General features: G+C 37.4%; 2 protein-coding genes across 5 annotated transcripts; one reads left to right on the top strand and one right to left on the bottom strand.

The window, feature by feature from the left end:
- Positions 1-2,794: 2,794 nt before the first annotated feature.
- Positions 2,795-20,124, top strand: LOC143879966 (mitochondrial uncoupling protein 2-like). 2 transcript variants are annotated; one of them, XM_077382703.1, is made up of 10 exons: positions 2,795-2,997; positions 4,402-4,620; positions 4,700-4,778; positions 4,991-5,124; positions 5,206-5,304; positions 5,401-5,505; positions 8,815-8,889; positions 17,764-17,850; positions 18,482-18,550; positions 20,053-20,124. In XM_077382703.1, exons 1-9 carry the CDS (start codon positions 2,917-2,919, stop codon positions 18,503-18,505), a joined length of 903 nt encoding a protein of 300 aa, XP_077238818.1. In that variant the 5' UTR covers positions 2,795-2,916; the 3' UTR covers positions 18,506-18,550; positions 20,053-20,124. The 2 variants fall into 2 exon arrangements, with proteins under 2 accessions (XP_077238818.1, XP_077238817.1); XM_077382702.1 differs by lacking the exon at positions 20,053-20,124 and having other exon boundaries at positions 2,796-2,997; positions 18,482-18,876.
- LOC143879968 (Reticulon family protein) lies at positions 19,548-22,284 on the bottom strand. Of its 3 annotated transcripts, none has more exons than XM_077382706.1 (4): positions 22,063-22,284; positions 21,446-21,620; positions 20,965-21,227; positions 19,548-20,076 (listed from the first exon to the last, which is right to left on the bottom strand). In XM_077382706.1, the coding sequence occupies exons 1-4, from the start codon at positions 22,127-22,129 to the stop codon at positions 19,907-19,909; spliced, it is 675 nt and encodes a 224-aa protein (XP_077238821.1). In that variant the 5' UTR covers positions 22,130-22,284; the 3' UTR covers positions 19,548-19,906. The 3 variants fall into 3 exon arrangements, with proteins under 3 accessions (XP_077238821.1, XP_077238820.1, XP_077238822.1); XM_077382705.1 differs by having other exon boundaries at positions 21,446-21,626; positions 22,063-22,272; XM_077382707.1 differs by having other exon boundaries at positions 20,965-21,176; positions 21,446-21,626; positions 22,063-22,263.
- Between the last annotated feature and the right edge of the window lie 553 nt (positions 22,285-22,837).

Here is a 22,837-nt window from a genome sequence, read left to right as displayed (position 1 = left end):
GCGGGTTTGTGGGTTTGTGATTAATCCATTGCAATCCTTGTATATTGTTTTTCTCATAGTGGAAGATTGAGTCTCTCGCTCGTGGAGTAGGCTTGGCCGAACCACGTAAAATCTTGTTGTTCATCTTGTGGCTTGCTTTTGTTACTTTTACTTTCTCGTTTAATTTGTGCACGAACGAATCGGATTTGCCCGACAGATTTTCTCAACAGAATGCAATCACAAAAACATAATAGCATGTAAAACAACATCATGATTTCAAAAATCCTGGCATAGAGATGAGGTACTTATGAATCAAAGATCAATTAATTTTTTTCCTCAAACACAAGATCCCCAAAATCGTGTCAATCCAACACCTATCAAAGTTATTAAATCATAACCCAAAGTAACCCCAAAAATCAACCCGGAAATCGGATCTCCAAAAATGACTAGAAGCCTCCACGGTCGACCACACAATTGACCACCGACCCCATGGTCGACCGCATGGTTGACCGGTCGCACGATCTGGAGATTTGTGTGTCCTCCCAATTTCGACGATTTGTCTCCCAAAAACCCCCATCTCTCAACATGAAAGATCCTCTTGAAGCCCATATGCTGATTACCAATCATCTTCTTTCATTGAATCGGCCTTATACGATCGTTCATGGAATTCTTCCAAGGAATTATCCTCACAAATCTAAGAAAATCGTAGCGAATCAATTCGAAACGAATCTGATGATGAAGGAAGGTTATTTCATTAAGGATCTATCATTATCTCTATCTTTCACAGATTTTTAATAGGATTAATCATTAACAATGATTATCGATGATCAAAATAAATACCTTACATTAAAACTTGACCATCCTTTATATAAATCTCCTTCCAGAGCCTTCTCTCCTCTTTCTAAAGTTTTTTCTTCAAATCTCTCTCTTTAGGGTTTTCTCTAGAGAAAGAGTGATGGACCGAGATACCTGAATTGTATTTATACCTAAAAATCTAGGTTTTTAGTGATTTTACTAATCTACCACTAAAATATTCTAATTTCTCAATTTTGCCCAATTAGGGTTGGTGGAGGAAAACGTTTGTAGGAGTTGGGCATTTCAATTATAGCTAGGTTTTATGATTGGATTAATCTCTTAATAATCATTATAATATATTTTTATAGTAAAAATTTATTATCACCCTTGGGAGTGCAACTCCGGCGGGCCCAACCCGAACCCGACGGGTTCAACCCGGAAAAAAGTCAGATTGGGTTGAGTTTTCTCTCTCAACCCGGGTTGAGTTCGGGTCGGGTTTGGGTTGAGGGCTAGGGCCATGGTTTAAAATTTCGGTTTCGGTACCGGTTTCAGACCCCTGAAATTTCGGAATTTAGAAATTTCGACCTAAATCCTGAAATTTCGGTAGAAATTTGGTAATAATTAAAAAACCTTGTTTAATTCATTTCAAAATTTCGGTTTTGGACCTAAATTTGGTTAAGGGCGAAATTCGAAATTTTGCCAAATTTCGGTTGAAATTTAAAACCATGGCTAGGGCAACCCGACCTGAGTGAACCCAACATTTTTAATAATTTTTTTTATTTTTTAAGCTTAAAATCTCAGGTTGGGTCGGGTTCCGGTTGGCGAAAAAGGGTTCCTCGCGTCGGGTCGGGTTCGGGTCGGCCTCAACCCGACCCGACCCCACCCGACCCGAGTTGCACCCCTAATCACCCTGCAGATGTTGCATCATTTGTCGAACCGCATATCTTGTATATCATACGTGATTGTTACATGTTACCTCTTTTTGTTGTTTTAGCGCATTTAGATTGCATCTTATCCTTTGTGCCTTAAAAAATTTCTAAACTATTATGAGTAAGTATGCTTGGGACCATGCTTCTATTGATGCAAAGTCCAAACACGCACTAGATCACTAGGGCCCACCATGGATTTACAATGTCCCAAAATCCTATCATACAATCATAACCATTGGGCAGGCGGATTTTGTTGTCTATTGGAACACTTTGTTGTGCAATTGTGGTTTTTATCTATCAGCTTAAAAGTGTAAGACCGTGTATTCAAAGCCCGTAGGACGGTCTAGATCCACGGTTGACGGATAAATGCCGAAAATAAGCCTCAGATAAAGATTAACATAAATGCATATATTCATGCACACACACATCATGTATTATTAAATGCGCGCGCCGGGCGCGCATACATCTTTGTATGTGTGAGGACAGCCACACTGGTTGACTCTTTTGGGAACACTCTGTCCTATTCAATTAACTTTGTCTTAGGTGGCTGTGCATGTAACTAATGGCCACTTAACCCATGATTAATTTAATTAGACCACATGCCTTAGAAATTATAGAATGATATTTAGTGTTGCCAGTCAATGCATCGAGGATTTGATTTGGGGGGTGAAATCATTTCCATCAAGCTAATATATAAGAAACTGAGAATGCACGTGGTAAGCTAATACAGACTCATACTCATCATACCAACCTTGATATTTGATCAAACAGCAGCTCACTTTATTTGGATGATTTTTTGGTAGTGTTTGGATTCGGGTATGGGCCCACATTATTTGGATGATCCAAAGCGTTCATTTGATGGGTCATGATATAGATAGGGTGTGCCCAAAAAATCAGCTCCATCGGATCATCCTAACCCTTCAAGCTATGGACGAACCTTCAGCTGAGGGGCAAACCTTAAACAAATTGAAACTACAGGGTGTATTTGTCACGTTTTAAACTACAGGGTGGAAGTGGATGTGTCAGAAACTAGAGGGGGGTGTAAATGTAATTATCCCTAAAAAAATGTGTGCAGTACGACTACTTGACGGTGCGAAGGAATAGCGAGGATCCAGATCCCCAATTGCCTCAATATTCAAATAATAATGAAACCCTTGTACTATAAAAACCCTAGTGTCCTCATTTCCTTCAATTGCAATCTGGCAGTGATCAAATGGCCGATCTCAAGACCAGGACCCAGATTTCCGTCACCGTAATGTTCGTTAGCAGTGCTTTCGCCGCTTGTGTTGCAGAGGTGCTTGTTTTTCCCTCTCATTTCTTCAATTTCGGAGTTAGTTTTTGTTTTTTTTTAAAATTTTTTTCTATCTCTATGCTGTACTTCTTTTTTAATTCTTCGATAATTCGGCTGAATTGTTTTTCCACTGATCTTTCCTGTTAAAAAAGAGTTGCATTTGAGCAGTACCGATTTTCTAGGTTTACATTTTTAATTTTTTTAAGTGTGATTTTATAGGGACTGTGCCATTTCGAACAAGAAAGTGTGATTTTTATTGTTATAGATCTCACTACTTTCTTCCAAGCTTCGGCATTTTCTATATGATTTTTTGAGTGCTTAATTAAGCGAGCCTGTTGAGTGATAGAAGTTCAATATTTTAATTTATATGCTGAGCTAGTGATATGAGTTCTCATTTTTCCTTCCATCTTTTCGCATTTCCTTCTTTTTTATTATCAGCTTCCATGTGTAGGAATAAATATTCCCAGAAACCTCCAGATATCCAAAATTGACCCCCAAAGGCTTAGAAGATGAGGCAGAGGTAGGGAATTAGGAAGTTAGTCAGAAGATGATAGACCTCATGGAACATTAGGGGCATCAACTTCACTCAAGCTATCTGTCAAGACTAGCATTTCTATGCTAACCATAGCCATATGGAAAAGGGGCGTATTTGGGTCATTTGAGATCCAAAGACAATATGATGAGCTTGGAATATGTTTCTTCGCCATCGGTTTGCTCGCCATCGGTTTGCTCGTAGGTCACTAGTATTTTTGTATCGTTTGAGTCCTTTGTTTTCCCTATCTAGTGTGTCTCAAAGATAGGGTTGATGGTCATCCTACTTTACTTAAATGTATCATCTTTACTTTCATCTGTGCATTTTGCTTTTTCTTGTTCTTTGTGGATTGAAATTGTCATGTTCTATTTGTTTGTGATTGAAATCAATGGAAGTTCACTTTGGAGCTGGATTTCTACTAGAAATAGATGGGAGCTTTGTTATGTGTGGAGCTGTGCTGCATTCCTAAGAGAGAATGCTGTTAGAGAATGCACACCAAAAGTTCAGAAAAGCTCATAACATAGAAGGAATTCAATCACATGCAATCATAGCTCTTACTGTATGATTTATGACTAAATGCTGCCTGGAATAAGTTGCATCATAAGTAAATTATTTTTGTGTGTATTTCTTTCTGTCTGTATGCATGAGTATATTTTGGTTTAGCTGGATTTAAGTAGGGATCCATAGATCACTAACATTTGCGCACGAACACTGAGTCACTACTCCTATTGATTTTTAAATTTTAATTTCTCAAGTGAACTGGTCAGTCAATTTTATGTACTTACTGCATTTTTAGAAAATTGAAATACTTATCTCACGTCCTCACTTATCGACTTCCTTTTTTTTCTTTTGTTTATATCATGGGTTTCATGCAGATTTGCACTATCCCTTTGGACACTGCTAAAGTTAGGCTGCAGCTCCAGAAAAAAGCAGCCACAGGGGATGGAGTGGCTCAACCCAAATACACGGGAATGTTGGGTACTGTTGCTACAATTGCTAGGGAAGAAGGTTTATCGGCGCTTTGGAAAGGCATTGTGCCAGGATTACATCGTCAATGCCTCTATGGGGGTCTAAGAATTGGGTTGTATGAACCGGTGTGTTTTGGATTCTTACTTCTGAAGACGAATCTACTCATTGTTTGCTTGTAGTTGCTGATTTTCTGATATTGGACAGGTTAAAAACTTTTATGTTGGTAGTGATTATGCTGGAGATGTTCCTTTATCAAAGAAAATACTTGCTGCACTTACAACTGGTGAGTGCTATCTGGTGACTTTTCTTAAGCTTTTTAATCCAATGGAACAAAGACAATACAGACGCGTGCTTATAGAATTTAATCTTTTAGATAATCTATACCTGTATGGATCATTTTCTTACCTTAGCTTTTAGAATGGGTGCCAAAAAAATTCTAGTCATCATTCTATTTACTCGTGACACATTAAGGGGGTCTGTTGTGACATCAAACAGGAGCTATAGCGATCATAGTGGCTAATCCAACTGATCTTGTGAAAGTTCGGCTCCAAGTCGAAGGAAAGCTGCCACCTGGGGTACCAAGGCGTTATTCTGGAGCATTGAATTCATATGCAACGATTGTTAAACAGGTTATACTTTTAATAAAATAATTTCCATTTTTATTCATTTGCTCTATTTATCAAATTTTCTAAAATTGCTCAGAATTTTAGGAAGGATTTAAGGCTCTATGGACTGGACTTGGGCCTAATATTGCACGCAATGCCATTATAAATGCTGCCGAACTAGCCAGTTACGATCAATTGAAACAAGTACAAAATATAATTCTAAATTTTCTTTGTGGACTTCCATTTTGGATATTTTTCTATCATTTCATTGTATGTACTAATTTGTTTCTCCCAATCCAGACCTTTTTGAAGATTCCAGGATTCGAAGATAATGTTTTAACATATCTTTTGGCTGGTTTGGGGGCTGGTTTTTTTGCAGTGTGTATTGGTTCTCCTGTTGATGTGGTAAGCATCCTTAATATGCTACTTTTTACTTCACAATTGGTGAGCTTTATATTTGGTGAGATGGTGAAACCATTTAATAATGGTAGCTGATAGGAGAAATTTCTTATATTTTCTGGTCCTTGTTATTTTGCCTGGGACAGAACCATTCTTAGGCATACGAAAGGAAGATGCAAATGAGTAACTGTCTTCAAACATGTACTGGTTCAATTATTTTTTTATCAGTGTGATGTTATCAACCTTTGATCTTGCCCTTGCTGATGGTGTCTTCCAAATTCAACCAACGAAAGTTCATGCATCTGATAGCCTTTGGATTGTTTGTTGTATTGATTCAAAATTCCATAGAAAGAAAGAAACTGCCAATACAAAGTGACATAACACAAAGTGTAGAGAAGGAACATGAAAAAAAAAGAGCACTGAGTCTATGAAAGAAAGGTACTTCAGTCTTAAAAGTACTGCTATTAGATGTCCATCTTACACTTGAATTTGGCAGACCTGTCAAGACTGAGGCAATGAGGAGAAAAAAACCTATTTTACTCCCCCTCCTACATTTTATCAATTCTGTTTCCTTCTTCCTCTAAGAGGGCGAGCCTTAGCTCAACGGTAAGTTTGCTCCATTGTGACTTGGTGGTCACGGGTTCGAGTCACGGAAACAGCCTCTCTGCAAAGCAGGGGTAAGGCTGCATACATCTAGCCCTCCCCAGACCCCGCAATGGCGGGAGCCTCGTGCACTGGTCCGCCCTGTTTCCTTCTTCTTCTGAACATATACAAAATTAACAAAGCAAGAAAAACAACAATGGAAACAGGGAAGAAAAACATAGATGAGGAAAAAACATGACTTAAAAATAGAGGCCTGTAAAATCTATGAAAAACTAAAAGAAGATAACGTCATGCACAAAGTGCTCACAGAGATCATTAGAACAGTTGGCTAAAAAATTTGGTATATAACCACCCTTGGAGGTACCTTCTCTATCTGCGATGTGATGCACTTCACTAGTGCTCAACAGATTCTCCATTTCCTTCAGAACTCTGGAAAAGTGCGAACGAGGACGATACTCAGATTTTACTCTACTTTTTTCTCAACATATAACCCCATTCAGCCTATCCTTTGTTGAATCTGAATGCTTTAAATAATTATTTCCTACCAGGTCGCTGTAACTTCTGCTTCAATAGCATGAGGGTTGCCTGCTGGACCGACATAAGCACATTCCTGAAAAAATCAGTAGTAACACCACAAAAACCAGCTCTCCTAAACTCACCATTGCTAATTTGTGGCTCCTATCAAAATTTAGCTTAAGAAAATTGGTACACGGGCAGAACCATACATTCATATTTCTAGGAATTTCGAAGTAATCCCTGCAAAGTTTGATCAATCATTGATTGGAGATTTGAATTGCCATTAAAGCAATATAACTTCAAGTTTCTTTCTAAAAATTCTGCTATAATTGATTTTAGGCCACCAATATTCCCATTACCATGTTTTGATATTGAGACTAAGTCCACTTGTCTTTTATTATTTAACCAGCTGTCAAAAGCTATTACAATTAACCAACTCGTCTTTTATACAGCAGCTTGATCCAGAGAAAAACTTGGAATGCTGCCAAATGAAGTCCCTTTGTAACCCTTGTTTTTCTTCTTAATAAATTATGTTCTCAATTAAAAAAAAAAACCCTGGAATTTGTTTACTTCCATATAATCCAGAAGGTGGAAGGGAATAAAATTTATAGGCGCTTCTCTTTCTCCTTTGACCCTATGGATGAACCCCGGCATTCTAAAAATGATTTAATAGAATTAGAATTTGAAAGATCTTTGTATATATATATATATATATATATATATATATATATATATATAGAGGAAAGTGAAGCTACACCGCCGGTGTAGCCAACTTAGCTACACCGCCGGCTTAAAATACAATGGGCCCACATTGTTTTGGTGATCCAAACCATTCATTTGATTGGCCCTCACATAGATAGGGTGTCCACAAAAAATCAGCTCCATAGGATCATCCCAACCCTTCAAACTGTGGAGGCAAAAATGGACAAATTTGTGAAGGTTTTTACACGTTCATTTTTGCCTCCACAAATCGTAGGGTTGGGATGATCATATGGAGCTGATTTTTGGTGGACACCCTATCTATGTGAAGGCCAATCAAATGAGTTCTTTGGATCACCAAAACAATGTGGGCCCATTGTATTTTAAGCCGGCGGTGTAGCTTCACTTTCCTCATATATATATATATATATATATATATATATATATATATATATATAGAGAGAGAGAGAGAGAGAGAGAGAGAGAGAGGAAACTGTTGGTGAGCTTAAGCTCACCAAACTTATGGTGAGCTAGCTTGCCCAATCACATGGGTCCCACATTTTGGGGAGTGATCCAAACCATTCATTTGCAAGGCCTTATCATAGATAGGGTGTGTACCAAGTCTGTCCATTTTTGTCCTCCACAAATGGAGGGGTTAGGATGATCTTATGGAGCTGATTTTTGGTACACCCCCCATCTATGTAAGGGACTTTCAAATGAATGGTTTGGATCATCCTAACAAAGTGGGCCCCCATGTGATTGGGCAAGCTAGCTCACCAACAGTTTCCTCATATATATATATATATATATCCAATGGTAAAGCTTTATTAAAAAAGAGCAAAGCTTAGCGACAAGACCTATATAAACGTTAGAAAGGCCAAAAGAACGATCAGGCCTGGGAAGCCCAATGACAATGGAAGAGAACGTGAAGAGGGGCATTTTATATATTTTGAATATGTTCATGCCATAAGGTGATCCTTTGCACCAGTAACCAATATCATGAGTTCTGTATGACTAACAATCATGCAAAAGCTTGTTGGAAATTCCTACCGATGGTTGCATTTTTGAATGATTTCTATTATTCAAGCTTCATATAACTGTTTATTTTTAGTATTTTGTGTTATTTTGAATTAATGCTTTGGTTTGGATAATTTTTCTTTTAATTTCAGTGTCAGTTGTAATGACTAGAATATCTTCCCTTTGCCTATCCATGTCACTCTTTTGAAGTACAGTATGCTACGCTGTTAATTCAATGATTGAGGATATTTCCCTGTAAAGCTGTAGAATATTTTTTCTTTTTCCATTTTTTGTAACTTTAAAGCATAACACCACATAATCCTTTTATTTTTAAACTTTTAGATTATACTTTCCCATCGTATGGTGTGTATAAAATGCATGGACACAAATCATGCCTATTTGATTTTATTGTCTGGCAATTGTGAAAACCAGTTCTCATTCTAGAAGATAAATCATACATTCAGTACTTTTTATTTTCAGGTGAAATCGAGAATGATGGGAGACTCAAACTACAAAAGCACACTTGATTGTTTCATCAAGACTTTGAGAAATGAAGTATGCTCATACTTTTCTCATCTTGCTTTTGGTTCCTTTTGAGATAAAGTGATACTGTTGCTGTAGTAGTGCTTATATCTTGACTGCATCCACTGTTCCAAGTGTTAAAATTGCTTAAGAGAAAACTAAGGACCCATAGTCTCTGGAATTGATTGTCTCTGAAGAATTTCATGCTTCTTGTCAGTTCTTATTCAAGCTAATTTTCATGGTTTGAGGCATGGTTTTAAATTTTGGCTGAAATATTTCGGTTTCGGTCCAAACTGACACCGAAAGTACTGTTAAAGTATTAAAGATTAAATAACGCCTTCTCCAACAACTTAAGCTTTTGGAGCAACTGGTTGTTTCACATGGTATCAAAGCCAAAGGTCTAGGGTTCAAACTTCCTTGATAGCAAAAATCCACATGCAATGGCCAAACCCAAAAGAGGGGCCACATGTGCCACGTGTAGGCCAACCCTAGAAAGAGGGGCCACACGTGAGGGGGAGTGTTAAAGTATAAAAGATTAAATAACGCCTTCTCCAACAACTTAAGCTCTTGGAGTAACTGGTTGTTTCACAAGTACATTAAATCGGTTTTTTACAGATTTTCAGCGAAATTTTATTGAAATTTATTAAAATTTTGCACTTTTCCACCAAAATCACCGAAATTACCGAAACTTCCACCGAAATTTTGTAAAATACCGAAATTCTCAACTAGGCCTTTGTGCCAAACTAGTTGGGGTCTGCTAATGAATCCTTTAGAAAATTTTCATGAAGAAGGTGAAAGGATCTACCCAGCTCGAATTGACTAAGTCTACTTCTGACACTAGTTGGGTTCGTCTACATGGATCATTTTCTTCCATTCTATCCTATCCAAGGTCATGGTCCCTGTTATGTTCCTAGCCCTCAAGTCTTTCCTCATTGTTTCTACCCAAGTTGTTTTCAGTCTGCCCCTACCTCTTTTTACTCCATCAACTTGGCACGAGTCACTTCTTCTCACTGGAGCATCCAAAGGTCTACGTTGGATATGCCCAAACCATCTTAAGCGGTGGTCTCATCTTCTCCTCAATTGGTGCCACCGCCACCTTTTTACGGATGTCTCCATTTTAATTCGATCTAACCTTGTGCGGCCGCACATCCATCTAAGCATTCGCATCTCCGCTACACTCATCTTATGCACATGCTGCTTCTTGGTGGCCCAACATTCTGAGCCGTACAACATGGTTGGCCTCACAGCTGCTTTATAAAACTTTCCCTTCAACTTGGTAGGTATTTTACGATCGCACAGAACTCCTGAAGCATGCTTCCACTTCAACCAACATGCTCTTATTCTGTGGTTAACATCCTCTTCAATCTCTCCTTCCTTATGTAGGATTGAACCAAGATAGCGAAAGACATCCCTCTTAGGTACCTCCTGTCCAGCCATATTTACTACAACGTCGCCCCGCCTCCTTACATTACCAAAGTTGCACTCCATATACTCTGTCTTAGTCTTGCTTAGTCTAAAACCTTTGGATTCCAAACTAGTTCTCGATAACTCTAACTTAGCATTAACTCCTGCTTTGGTTTCGTCAATTATTACTATGTCATCTGCAAATAACATACAACACAACACCTCGTCCCGGATACCCTCCGTAAGTTCATCCATAACTAGAGTAAAAAGATAAGGGCTTAGAGCTGATCCTTTGTAAAATACTAAAACTATTTTTTCAAATTTTACATGATTTTGGCCGAAAACCGAAAAATTTCGATTGTGGTCGAAACCGACATTTTAGTCCTTGGTTTGAGGCAAAAGGTTCACATAAACGTGTGGGCTTCATCCTACCAGTGCATCTGATATGTAATCTATTATGTGGGCCAAACTAATAGAAGAAGATGTCTGGGATAAATATTAACTACAGTCCTAGTGATATATAGTCTTGCTTTAAACTTTCAAGAGTTGCCAACTTCTTTTAATCAAACTGATGTCCAAGCCATGGTGCTTGTGTTCACGTGTATGTATGCTATGCATGTATACAGATCTAGGAAGGGGGTGGATTGTGCATGTAGCATCAAATTTCCTTTAGTGTATTCATTGTCAACATGGCTCAAACTTGAAATGGATATTGTATTCACAAGAGTCAAGGAGTTAGATAGGAAGATGGTGGCCGCCATTAATGTTATTATGTCTTCTTTATTTTAGTTATAGGGTTTTAATTGAATCTTTTATAAGGTTCTTAGTTATAGGGGTAGAATTGTCTTTCCCTTTAGATCACTTAAATCACTTAACTAATGTTTGAATAAAATAGAGGGCTCACTTATCTCCATGAAATGTTTAAGTGGGAACAGAGTTAAGTCATAGCAAACAGGGGTATTTAAATCATTTTATTCTATTTTCACTTGAGCATGGTTTTAAATTTTGACTGAAATCCGAAATTTCGGGTTTCGGTCGAGACCGAAACTGAAATCGGTAATACCCGAAATGGTCATTTATTTCAGCCGAAATTTCGTTTACCCCGAAATTTCCTCTGAAATTTAAGGGATTTCACCGAAAAATCTCTATTTTTGATAATTATTTAATATTATCCCGAAATTTCGGGCAAAATTACTAAAATTTTGGTCGAAATTTTGTACGCTATAAAATAGTCGTTAATATGATTTCGTTGGATTTCAGCCAAAGTTTCAAAAATTCGGTTTCGGTGAGGATCGAATCGCATTCCGAAACCGAAATTTGAAACCATGAACTTAAGTCAATTTTACTTTTAAGTGAATGTGACCCATCAATGTTTACAATTTTAAAAAAGGGGAAAGAGCAGCCGTAGGGTGAGCGTCTAAGTCTCTTACATAATCGGCATCTGCATATCCTACTTGCTCTATAGATGTGTAATGCCCATCAAACATGACACCAAGATCCTTTGTTCCCTTCAACTTAAACAAAAAAAAAGATCTTTTGTTCCCTTTAAGTATCTAAGAATCCAATTTACCACATTCCAATGTTCCTTTCTTGGATTGCTCTTATACCAACTTTTCATGCTAACTTCTGATAAATCTGGTATGCTGTATACTATAACATACATGATGCTCCCTACTACACTGGCATACGAGTATACGACACTCGAGAGTCGAGACATATAGTCCACCTCATCGTCTGTGGTAGGACACTGATCTGTGGACAACCTGAAATGATTTGCCAGTGGAATGCTTACTTGCTTAGCATTTCCCATGTTATACTTTTCCAACACCTTCACGTACTTCTTTGCGTAGCCCACAATATCTTTGCCTTCCTGTCTCTATGGATCTCCATCACAAGGATCCGTTTTGCTGCCCCCCAGATACTTCATATCAAACTCCTCGTTCAACTTAGACTTCTCAACTCAACTAAGCCTTTGTCCCAAACTAGTTGGGGTCGGCTAATGAATCCTATAGAAAATTTTCATGAAGAAAGTGACGGATCTACCCGGTTCAAAATGACTAAGTATAATCCTGAGTAAATTTCATGTTTATTCATGGCAACAATTAGCATATCATTAAGTGTAGTATTAAGAAAATATATTGTTAAAAAAACCGAGAAATCTCTAATCTCTCAAAACAGGATCAAATGTAATATGCAGTTAATCTCTCAAAACATGATCAGATACGAAATGCAGTTAACGACAAAGATGAGATGTAAGGAACATAAACACAAAGCAAGAAAACACAAGATTCACGTGGGTTGATCGTGTGTCTACGTCCTTGGGAGAAGTGAGTTTCACTATTTCGATTAGGGTCACAAACTCTTTTTCTCTCAGCCAATAAACTCGCAAAAGCCTCACACCCCGTAACCCCTAGCGAGCTGACCACACAACTCGACCCGTACATGCTTCGTGCACATTAGTCTAATGGGGTGATGAATCATTGTCATTATATAAGACACTCACAATAAAGATGAGCTATAATCTATGGTTCTTACATGAACACAACGATCATACCCACGTCGCATGTAGCCAATTCGCACAATGTAGGAATCAAAGTGCTTGTACCATTGCCTAAAAGATTACTTTAATGTGGTTGTTCCATGTAAATCTACTCCAACTCATCATGAAAGAGTGTCATTTTCACGTCGAGCTACTCCAGCTCCAAATCTGGCATAACTACCACGGCCAATAAAACCTGTATGGATGTGTACTTATTACAGGAGAGGATATCTCATTTTAGTCGACCCCTCTTTTGGGTAGCCTTAAGCTACCAACCGAGTTTTCAATCTTTACTCTTCCTTCTCCGATATAACCTCTTTCTTTCAAAAAATCCACTCACACCCTATCACTTTCTTATCCTTAGGTTTTTAACAAGAACCCAAGTGTTGTTCTTTTGGAGTGATTCCATCCCTTCTATCATAGTCGTCATCCATCTAGCACATTGCACACCGTTGATAGCATCTTGGAAAGTAGAAGGGTCGCCCGTGCCAACAACCAATGCAAAAGATACCATATCTTCAAATCAGACACCTTTGTTGCTCGTGGTTGGTACTAGGTGGTATCTCCTGGGAGGATTGTGTAGTAACAACCTCAATTTTCTGAGCATGTACATCTGTATCACCTATCTCCACCTCTGTCACAGGTTTGTCTGGATGAATGTTCTCCTATTGAGATTCCTTGCTCATATTTCCCCTCACCATGTGGCTCTTGTTGAAAATAACGTTCCTATTGATGACAATGTTGTGAGCAACTAGATCCCAAAGATTGTAGCTCCTAACTCCTTTCTTATAATCAAGTAATGTGTAATGCTTAGAATTCGGGTCCAACTTTGACAGTTGCTTATCCTGGATGTGAGCATATGTAGGACACATGAAAATCCTAGGCATAGAATAGTCAATTGCCCTTTGTGTCAACACTTCCTCTTGAATCTTAAAGTCGATATCTGTGGATAACTACTCACTAGGGAAAATGTCATATAAACTGTCTCAGCCCAAAAACTCTTTGGAACCCCTGAATTCAATCTCATACGTCTTCCCCGTTCCAAAATAGTCATGTTAATGCGATTAGCTTCATCATTCTATTGTGGTCATCTTGAAATTGATTCATACTTTCCTAGAGTAGTCATCAATGAAGGAAACGAAGTAGTATGTTGCACCTCTCTATGGAACCTGTATGGGTCCCCATACATCCAAAATGGATGTAATTCAATACACCATTGCCTGTATGTTGATCTATCTTGAACCTAACCTTGCACTGCTTCCCGTACAAACAATATTTGAAGAAGCCTAATTTGTGCATTCTTATCCCCTCAAGCAATTTCCTCTCATGAAGAATATGTAACCCCTTCTCGCTCATATAGGCTAGGCGCATGTGCCATAGTCATGTATCATCCGTACTTGAGTCAACTGTATTAGTCACGGTGCTCCACTTGCCACTGTGCTTCCTAGCGACTTGTACAAGTTACCTTCTATCTTTCTCTTCATAGCAATCACTACGCCTTTGTTACTTTGAGGCATCCTCCTATTGCCATGAAGTTGTACTCGTTTGTATCTAAGGTCCCAAAGGAAACTAGAATTTTCTTCAAATTTAGGACGGGCCTTACATCATGTAGAATTCTCACTATCACCATCAAACATCTTGATTCTAATGGTTCCTATTCTGATTATCTTGCAGGCTATATCATTGCCCATTAGAACGTTTCCTCCATTATAGGGTTAGTATTGTCAAACGAATCCCTATGGATACATATAATAAGAACACCCTGAATCTAAGATTCAGGTCTTAGCTAAGTGATTTACTTCAGTGGAGATTGATAGTATATATACATAATTGTCAGAGCTCTTAGCTGCAATACTAGCCTCATCAGAAGTTTTATTCATCTTCTTTTCCTGTAATTTCTCTTACACTTCCTATGGTCCTTTTTCATGTTCCTACTTGCGTTAGTGATAAGGTTTGAATTCACTACTTTTTTTCTTCTCTCGGCTTAGGTCGAGATCTTTTCCTTAGAGAATTGTCTGTCAACCTTCCTCTCCCCTGATTAATACGTTTCCCTCTTGCTATCAAGCATTCACCTTGGAAATCATCCCCATTTGGTGTCTTACGTATATCATTTTCTACTAGCACTTTCATGTCATCATTTGGAACCAAAGTGTCTTAATAAATTAGTAACTAGGTTATCATATGATATAGGAAGGAAAGAAGACGAAGTAAAACCTACCTTCTTCAATCTTCACCTTAACACTCAACAATTGAATTATGATTCTTAGGTGTTAAGGTGATGCATAAGAATAGTCTCTTTTTCCATTCAAAGTCCATGTACTTGTTTCTTAAAAAATAGTTTGTTTGTCAAAGATATAGCCATGAATAGGCTTTCTAATTTCTTCCACAGTTTATGTGCAAAATTAATACAAAGGACATTATTCATTATATCATCTGCGAGATATAGCCAGATAACGCTACAGTCTTCAGTTCAAGCTCCTCGCTCTTCATCCTTCATTGTTTCGACTTCTTGCTTTTTACAAACAAGGACTTGTATAATCCTTGTTGAACCAAGGATTCTTAAACTCTTTGTTTTTGTATGCTAAAATTGTTCTTGTCATCAAATCATTTAACCTCAAACTTCATATTTGAGCCCTTTGCAAACATCTCAGATCAACGTCACAAGCTCATCTCAAAATTCCACCTCTGACAAGAATCGACCTCACTCAAAGCTCTGCGGTTCTTGTCTGATTCGATCTAATACCACTTTGTAGAAATCCGAAGAACAAAGTCCGATCAAAACCATGATCAAAGGCAAGATATAATGACCAAATAATAATCACAAAACGATTATTATGAGACTACCTCCATTGCATTTCCCATAAAAAACGACCTGAATAGGTCCAAAAAATCATTGAAAATGAACTGCATGACATGACACTGCTACTACTGGATCAACACAAAAACATTGTTTCTTTTCCATTCTTCAATCAACAGGCTTTAAGACATCTCAACCGTCTTCAAACGAATCTAGAAAAATACAACAAATAAAGATAAATCAGCCCTTTACTCAGGTATCTGATTTAACTTCTTTAGGCAATCCCGGCCATAGGGCTAATGGCATCAATAGTACGATCAGGTGACTTCGGCAATGTTCGGACTCATGTATGCAATGAGAAGTTCAGTCGATGTTCTCTTGGCTCTGATACAAAGTTGAAAGTAAATTGACCAAGAACCGGCAATGACTAGGGCTAGTAGAAGGAAAAAAAGAGGAGTTAAAGAGAAAAGGGAGATAATAGAATGGTGCATTTTTTTCATCCACGCCTCTAATATGTGGTGTTAGATATAAATAGATAAAGCCAAAAATGCCCTTGTAACAAAGGCCTTTTTACATGCCATTCTTTAAAAAAAAAACAAAGGCTTTTTTACAATTATCATATTTCAACAATGGGATTTGCTAAGGACCATTGCAGAAGGCATTTCACGTGCAGGCTGTTGCATGAAAGAGCAGCCACATGACTTACTTTTCAACAGATTTTGTATTATTCATTTAATTCATCTAAGGTGGCTGCTCTCTCATGCAACAGCCGGCACGTGAAATGCCTTCTACAATGGTCCCTAAAAAATTCCTTCAACAATATCCTACTTCTTTCTCTGCTTTACTTATTTTCAGGAATTAGAAATCTCATTTGTAACTATGTTTTAAATATTCAAAAGTTCTCATGGGATATTGTTTTAGACTCTGAACGTGATAAGGAATCAGGTGTTTGAATCTGATCTTGGATCCTATGACTGGATTGATTAATCTCAACCTTCGATTGTTGTGAATATCTTTTTGTTGATTTTGATTAATCTCAATCATTTCGTTGGCAAACTTAACTATGAGCTGTTCACATATGAATAGTTCTTTATATTGGGATATTTACTTTTGTTATGTCTGATTTACTTTTGTTATGAGCTGTTCACATATGATTGTAAGAAACTTACGATTACCATTGTTATTATATTATTTTCTGACTCACACCTCTTATCTGTTTTTTATGATCATCTTCATATGCTACTAGACTATGCAAATGTATCGCTTGTTCACCTATTAATATTTTCTGAGAAAAGTTCTTGAAAACGAATATTTTCCGCTTCTGTAAATGGCATGTTCAAGTTCTATCTTGACACCGTCATGGTTCTGATTCTGTTGATAATATTGTTTCTTATTATATGAAGTATTTGAATCCGATTGACTGCCTTGTTTCTTATTATTTATCTGTCTCTATGTACTGGGGCTTTCATAGGGAAAGAAATGGCCTCTTTGGATGCCATTAATTATAGGGAAATGATATCAACACTCACATGTTACAATAAGAGGTGCTCAAGTCTCTTGTCGTTTAATATTTAAAGGGCTTGAAAGAGCTTTTTGAAAACTGTAATATACTTCTAACAGCCCTTAAAATACTAAAAGACAAGAGACTTGAGCGCCTCTTATTAAAACATGTGAGTCTTGATATCATTTCCCTAATTATATCCTTTTTAAATTTTTTATAACCATTATTCACAGATAATTACATTTAACTTTGAAACCATTCGCATATAATATTCCATGCAAATATTTTAGAGGTGTACCCAAAGAGGCCTTAAATCATCACATCTGTATTCAGTTTTAACATTGCAGAATGCTCTTAATATTCTATCAGAATTACTGGTTTGCATTTGAGAATTTCTGACACTCCAAAATAGTCCTGCACAGAATCTCCATATATACTAGATGTTTAAATGTATGCATTTCTGATATGATACTTATTACTAGTTATATGCCTTGGGATATATTGTTTAGAACTATTTGTTGTGATCTAGTCATTTGCCTATATTATTCATTGCGTTTCTCCTCCTCCAGTTTTAGTTCTATGATATCGATATACAAATATAAAGGAAATTCGTACGTATGTCATCCGTTCTATTAGAAGAGCATATCTGATGTTTTGTGTTTGCAGGGTCCTTTAGCATTTTATAAAGGATTCATCCCAAATTTTGTTCGGCTAGGAACATGGAATGTGATAATGTTTCTGACTTTGGAGCAGGTGAAGTTTAAATCTCTGTTGATTTGCAAAAAAAATGTTTTCTGTTACTTTTTATTTCAAATTTCTAGTTTGAGCACATATTAGTTAGTGCTGATTAGGACTGTTATGGACCCACTTTGGATTGAATTCACTCACGTCTGTGTCATACAGTCCATTTGAGTCTAACTCGGTAGGGTACTACTCGGTCAGATCCTGAGATATTGCTTTCTATGACTATTACGGTCCCATTAAGAATCAGAGCATCCGTTGGAGTGTCCTAGATTCTGTTAATTATTTTAGAGGTGTGTGTGTGTGTGTGTGTGCGCCCCTTTGATGCATTGACTAGCTTAGCGCTGATTATCCTTCAATTATTTTAGAGGTGGCAAAAACTTTCCTGAATCTTTTTCAAATTGGCTTAAACACTGTAGAATGACCAAGCCCTTCACTGTTAAAAGGATAACTTAGCTCTTAAATTAGGGCGGCATTATGGCTGTCTATGCTGCTGCTTTTGCCAGTTCAAAAGAGTCAGTGTTGTTTCTGTTTTGTAATCCAAGGGGGAGGCTTCTATATATTTTGCTACAAACAATTGGCTTGAATCAATTAATGTTGCTTAGTCTGTTTTTAACATTTAATTCATTTTGTCTCTTAACAGGTCAAGAAATTCTTCATGAGATAAGTACCGGGTTGATATTTTTCTCCAGTTTTATGGAAAGCTTGGCAGGTATATAAATTTTTTATGGGGATTTTCCAATAACCTCTCTCCATTAACAGTGCTTGCTCCTGTTGTCATGTAATTTACAGAGTCCTTGTGCAACAGTTCAATTTCTCAAACAGTTTCCTTTAGGCATCATCTCATCACGTTTTCCTCCTGTTGTCTCAGTCTCAAAGTATAATTTGAAATGTAAATTGTTCTTTGCTTTTGTAAGGGGCGAAGCAAAACTGAACCCACGACTGAAATTGAGATAATGTTCAAAGACATTCCTTTGCAGGAATTACTAGTAGTAACGAACTTGCAAAATGTATAGTAAAGAGATTTGTTGTGCTTAACCCTGCCTCACCTTAATTGTTATTTGAACCAAAAGATCACAGTAAACTTTTTGTTAAAAGTGGTCACTTTTGTTTAAAGATCACAGTAAACTCATAGATTGATCAAAGGTATCTAATATTTGGGCCCCCTTGTGAAAGAAAATTAAGGGTGACTGCCATTTGGGCTTCTCTCTAGAAAATTAGTAGAAAATAGGAAAACAACAGGGAAAAAGAAGGTATAAAACCTCCATAACTTATATGGTGCCCCGACCGTCAAAACATAAAGGGCGGAGAGAGAGAACCCCTCCACCCTTGATTTGCAATCCAGCAAAAGCCGCCTTTTTTGACTTTTTGCTGGATCGCAAATTAAGGGTGGGAGGGTTTGTCTCTCTCCGCCCTTTATTTTGACGGCGGGCATCATATAATTTCTCTAAAATCTCTATTCACTAGATCCTTTGTGGTATTAAATTCTCATCATTCATTTATAATACAGTTTATAGAAATCTCTCCCTCATCCTTAGATTTCTAAAACCTGGAAACACAGGACAATCTCATCTCTTGCTCGACGAGAATAAGGGTGAGAAATCAGAAAATGACGGACAGTCTTCTTTTTCTCATCTACCATTTAGGATTTTGAGGAAATCTAAGATTCTAAAATCCAAGTATCCAAACGGCCCCTAAATGCATGAGTCTTTGTGAACAAATAATAGCCCACTTTAAATTTTTATTGCCTTTCAATTTAAAAATTCGGAAATAAAAAACCACATATCATCCTTACAAAGCACTGAAAGCAGCACATTAAAAAAAGTGGAAAGCCTTCACAACCCTCTATATCAAACCCCAAAAATCAACACCATCCTATCCATCTTTCTCACACACTGCTCACAAATTGAAAAAAGAAATTCACTTGCCTCCTGCCACATACTATTCGGAAGCTTCAAGCATTGAAACCGAGAAAGGGGAAAACAAAAAACATTTCCCATATAATGAAAATGAAAAAACAAAACAAACCAACTTCAAGATATACCTCACCTACAAAAAAGAAATATGATCAGTTGAGCTTCCTCTTCTCCAAAATCCATTTTCTAATCTTGCTGAAGCACTCTGCATCTAATCTTGCATACAGTCTCCTAAATTCCATATATCCCATGATTGAGTATCTGTCAATATGATCCTCATACTTCTCATAAATTGCAGGAACAGTAAGAACAATGACAAGGGCTGTTGTGAAGAAAAAGAAAAAACGTGTTAATGTAAAAATGTTGAGGGACATGAAGATAAATGGTAAGAAATCAGCTGTAATTTAATACTAATTGTCATGATCAAGGTTTTAAATTTCGGTTTCGGGATGCGTTTCGGTCCTCACCGAAATGCTGAAATTTCGGACGAAATCCATAGAAATCAGATGACGTAATATTTTGTAACGTATAAAATTTCAACGAAATCCCCGAAATTTCGGGATAATATTAAATATTAAACAAAATCCAGATTTTTTCGTGATATTCCTTAAATTTCGACCGAAATTCCGGGGAAAACGAAATTTCGACCTCGAAATTTTGTAATGTTTCGACTATACGCCATTTCGGTTTCGCTCTCGATCGAACCGAAATTTCGGATTTCCGAAATTTAAAACCTTGGTCATGATAACCTAATGACCTTCTAGGAAGACCACACTTTACCCCTGATGCGGAGCTAAAAGAGAGATATCCTCTGCTCTTCGGACTACGTAAAACTCACTCTAATTTCTCTTATGTAGGGTTTGAGCAAAATTCCTAAAAATAGAATCACATCTAAAAACTTTAATGTACACTTCAATCTTAGATGTAGGTTAACCACAACAATACACAGTAAAATGACTCAAATCTAACCATTAGATCTAGGGATCAAGTCCATATATGATTCTGGTGTTTGAGATTAAATCAATCAAACCATGATATCTTTTTTGAAATGACAACTAAACCGTCATATTTAAGATCAGATTCATTCAAAATGATACCACAATGAAGATAGTAAAACCTACCTATCAGTGGGAACTTCTAAAAAAAATCAATAAAAATAGAAGAGATCATTGTTACTCATGAACTAAATGCCATAGAATCGAAAACTTACTTGTATAACCCAAAGTGAGGAAATCAGTACAACCACCAATAACTGAGATCACACATAGAGATGCAGCGACTTTGAAAAAAAGCTTCGGATCCCTTCCCATGGCAATATCATGAGAGACTGACAGTAAAGTGTTCACACGAGAACGCACACAAGCTGCTACTTCATTCACCATTTCTTCCGGCAGTTGCAAATTTGGTAAGGGCGGAGGTGGTCTGTATTCAAGACCAGTTACAATGTAAGATTTCTGCCCAAGATTTACTGCCCTTGAATAAATCAAGAAAAAGCCCACTGTTACTTTGTAGATTAAGCAACTGGTGCCGAAGAAGCATACAATTGCCAAACTCAAAGAAGCATGCTATGCATGCTATACAAGCTTATAACCTAAACTTACAGAGCTTCGACATCAGATAATTCATAACTAAAGAAACAAGTGAACAACAATTTACACAAATTAATAAAGATTGAAAAAGCCATGGATCACCTGTTAAGGATTGCAGCAGCTTTTGCCCAAAGAAAGAGAATGACAAACAAGAGCAGGAAAACACTAGCAAGAAGAGACAGTAATGTATAACCAGATCTCTCAAACACCACCCAAGCAGCAAGCGTTACGAACAGTATCCCAACTGTTACATTTCTTCTTCTCCAAAGCATCACATCTGCAACTGTTAAACCACATCACCATAAACCCCAAACTCCATTAAACCCTAACATCAAGTAACCATATGATGAATAATGCAGAAATCTTGAATGAACTGGTAGCATTCCTCAAAAACCAATTTATCGCCCTATTGGATCTTCAGAACAGCCATCCTAAAACCCAATAGCTCTATAAAACACACACCAAAAAAAAACCCAAAACCCCAATGAAAACCTAAAATTAATAAATCAAAGATTAAAAAATAATCAGATTATGAGGAATTCATTACAAAATCTCCTCCACCCCCAACCCTCTCTCTCTCTCTCTCTCATTGACCTCCAAAGCAGTCTGAAAAGCCTAGAATCCGGAAATATAAGAACTAGAATTTGGGACCAAATCCTATGTATTGAAAGCCAAATTAAAGATGGAATGAGGAAATTTCAAAAGAAGAATTTTCTTACCGAATCCTTCTCCGAGGATCTGATGGAGGGTTCTCTCTCTGTTAAATAATCGAGCCGAAGAATCCATGGATTGATCGAAAACTAGTGCGAAAATGTTGGGAGGAGTTATTGAAAAGCGATTTTCCCCTTTTTCTCTTCTCTTCTTTCTTTCTTTTGGTGGAGGATAAAAGCAGAAGAGAGGAGTGGGGTAGGGGAATCTGAATCCAGCCTAAAAGTAGTAAACCCCATCATCGCTTTTTTGTTTTCTTTTTATTTATTTTTGCTTCCCTTTCTTTACCCTTTCGACCTTTTTAAACTTTAAACTTTTAAGACGATTCGAAGGCCATTTTCGTCATTTTGCAGGTGTTTATTTTGGGTAGATACTCCCTCACCTTGCTTTGAGAAAGGGAAAATGATAGGGCTGCACAGAAAGCTGGCCAAACCGATAACCCGAACTGAGCTGAAACGGGCCTTTCGGTTCAGTTCGGTTCGGTTTTCAAGCCATTGGTTCGGTTACGGTTAAGACTTTTACCCTTCGGAGTCTGGTTGACGGTTTTTGAGTTTTAATTCGAAAATGAAATGAACCGAAAGACCCGGGATTTTTTAACTTTGAAGATGACTCGAAAAAGGGCATTTTCGTCATTTTGTAGGTGTTTATTTTTTTACATGGTTGAAAAGAAGTGAAGAAATGAGTTAGTTTTTACTCTCTCTCTCATGGATACTAAAAATTGAGGTCAAGAGCAAATTGGGAAGAGACGGGTGAGGTCAGCCGGCTGAGAACTGGTGACAATTTGCC

Source organism: Tasmannia lanceolata, unplaced genomic scaffold (genome assembly GCF_043159265.1).
Source record: "Tasmannia lanceolata isolate RefF3 unplaced genomic scaffold, GAP_Taslan_0.1 ptg000006l, whole genome shotgun sequence".
In the NCBI taxonomy this organism is placed as follows: Eukaryota; Viridiplantae; Streptophyta; class Magnoliopsida; order Canellales; family Winteraceae; genus Tasmannia; species Tasmannia lanceolata.
This window is presented reverse-complemented; position numbering and strand designations above follow the sequence as displayed.

Coding starts and splice junctions, on each gene's coding strand:
- LOC143879966 (XM_077382703.1), top strand. CDS start 2,917: ATGGCCGATCTCAAGACCAGGACCCAGATTTCCGTCACCGTAATGTTC. Junction 5,506..8,814: donor TTGGTTCTCCTGTTGATGTG/GTAAGCATCCTT, acceptor TTTTATTTTCAG/GTGAAATCGAGAATGATGGG. Junction 8,890..17,763: donor TCAAGACTTTGAGAAATGAA/GTATGCTCATAC, acceptor TTGTGTTTGCAG/GGTCCTTTAGCATTTTATAA.
- LOC143879968 (XM_077382705.1), bottom strand. CDS start 22,129: ATGGATTCTTCGGCTCGATTATTTAACAGAGAGAGAACCCTCCATCAG. Junction 21,228..21,445: donor GCTGCTGCAATCCTTAACAG/GTGATCCATGGC, acceptor GATTTATTCAAG/GGCAGTAAATCTTGGGCAGA. Junction 20,077..20,964: donor CCTCACTTTGGGTTATACAA/GTAAGTTTTCGA, acceptor TCTTCACAACAG/CCCTTGTCATTGTTCTTACT.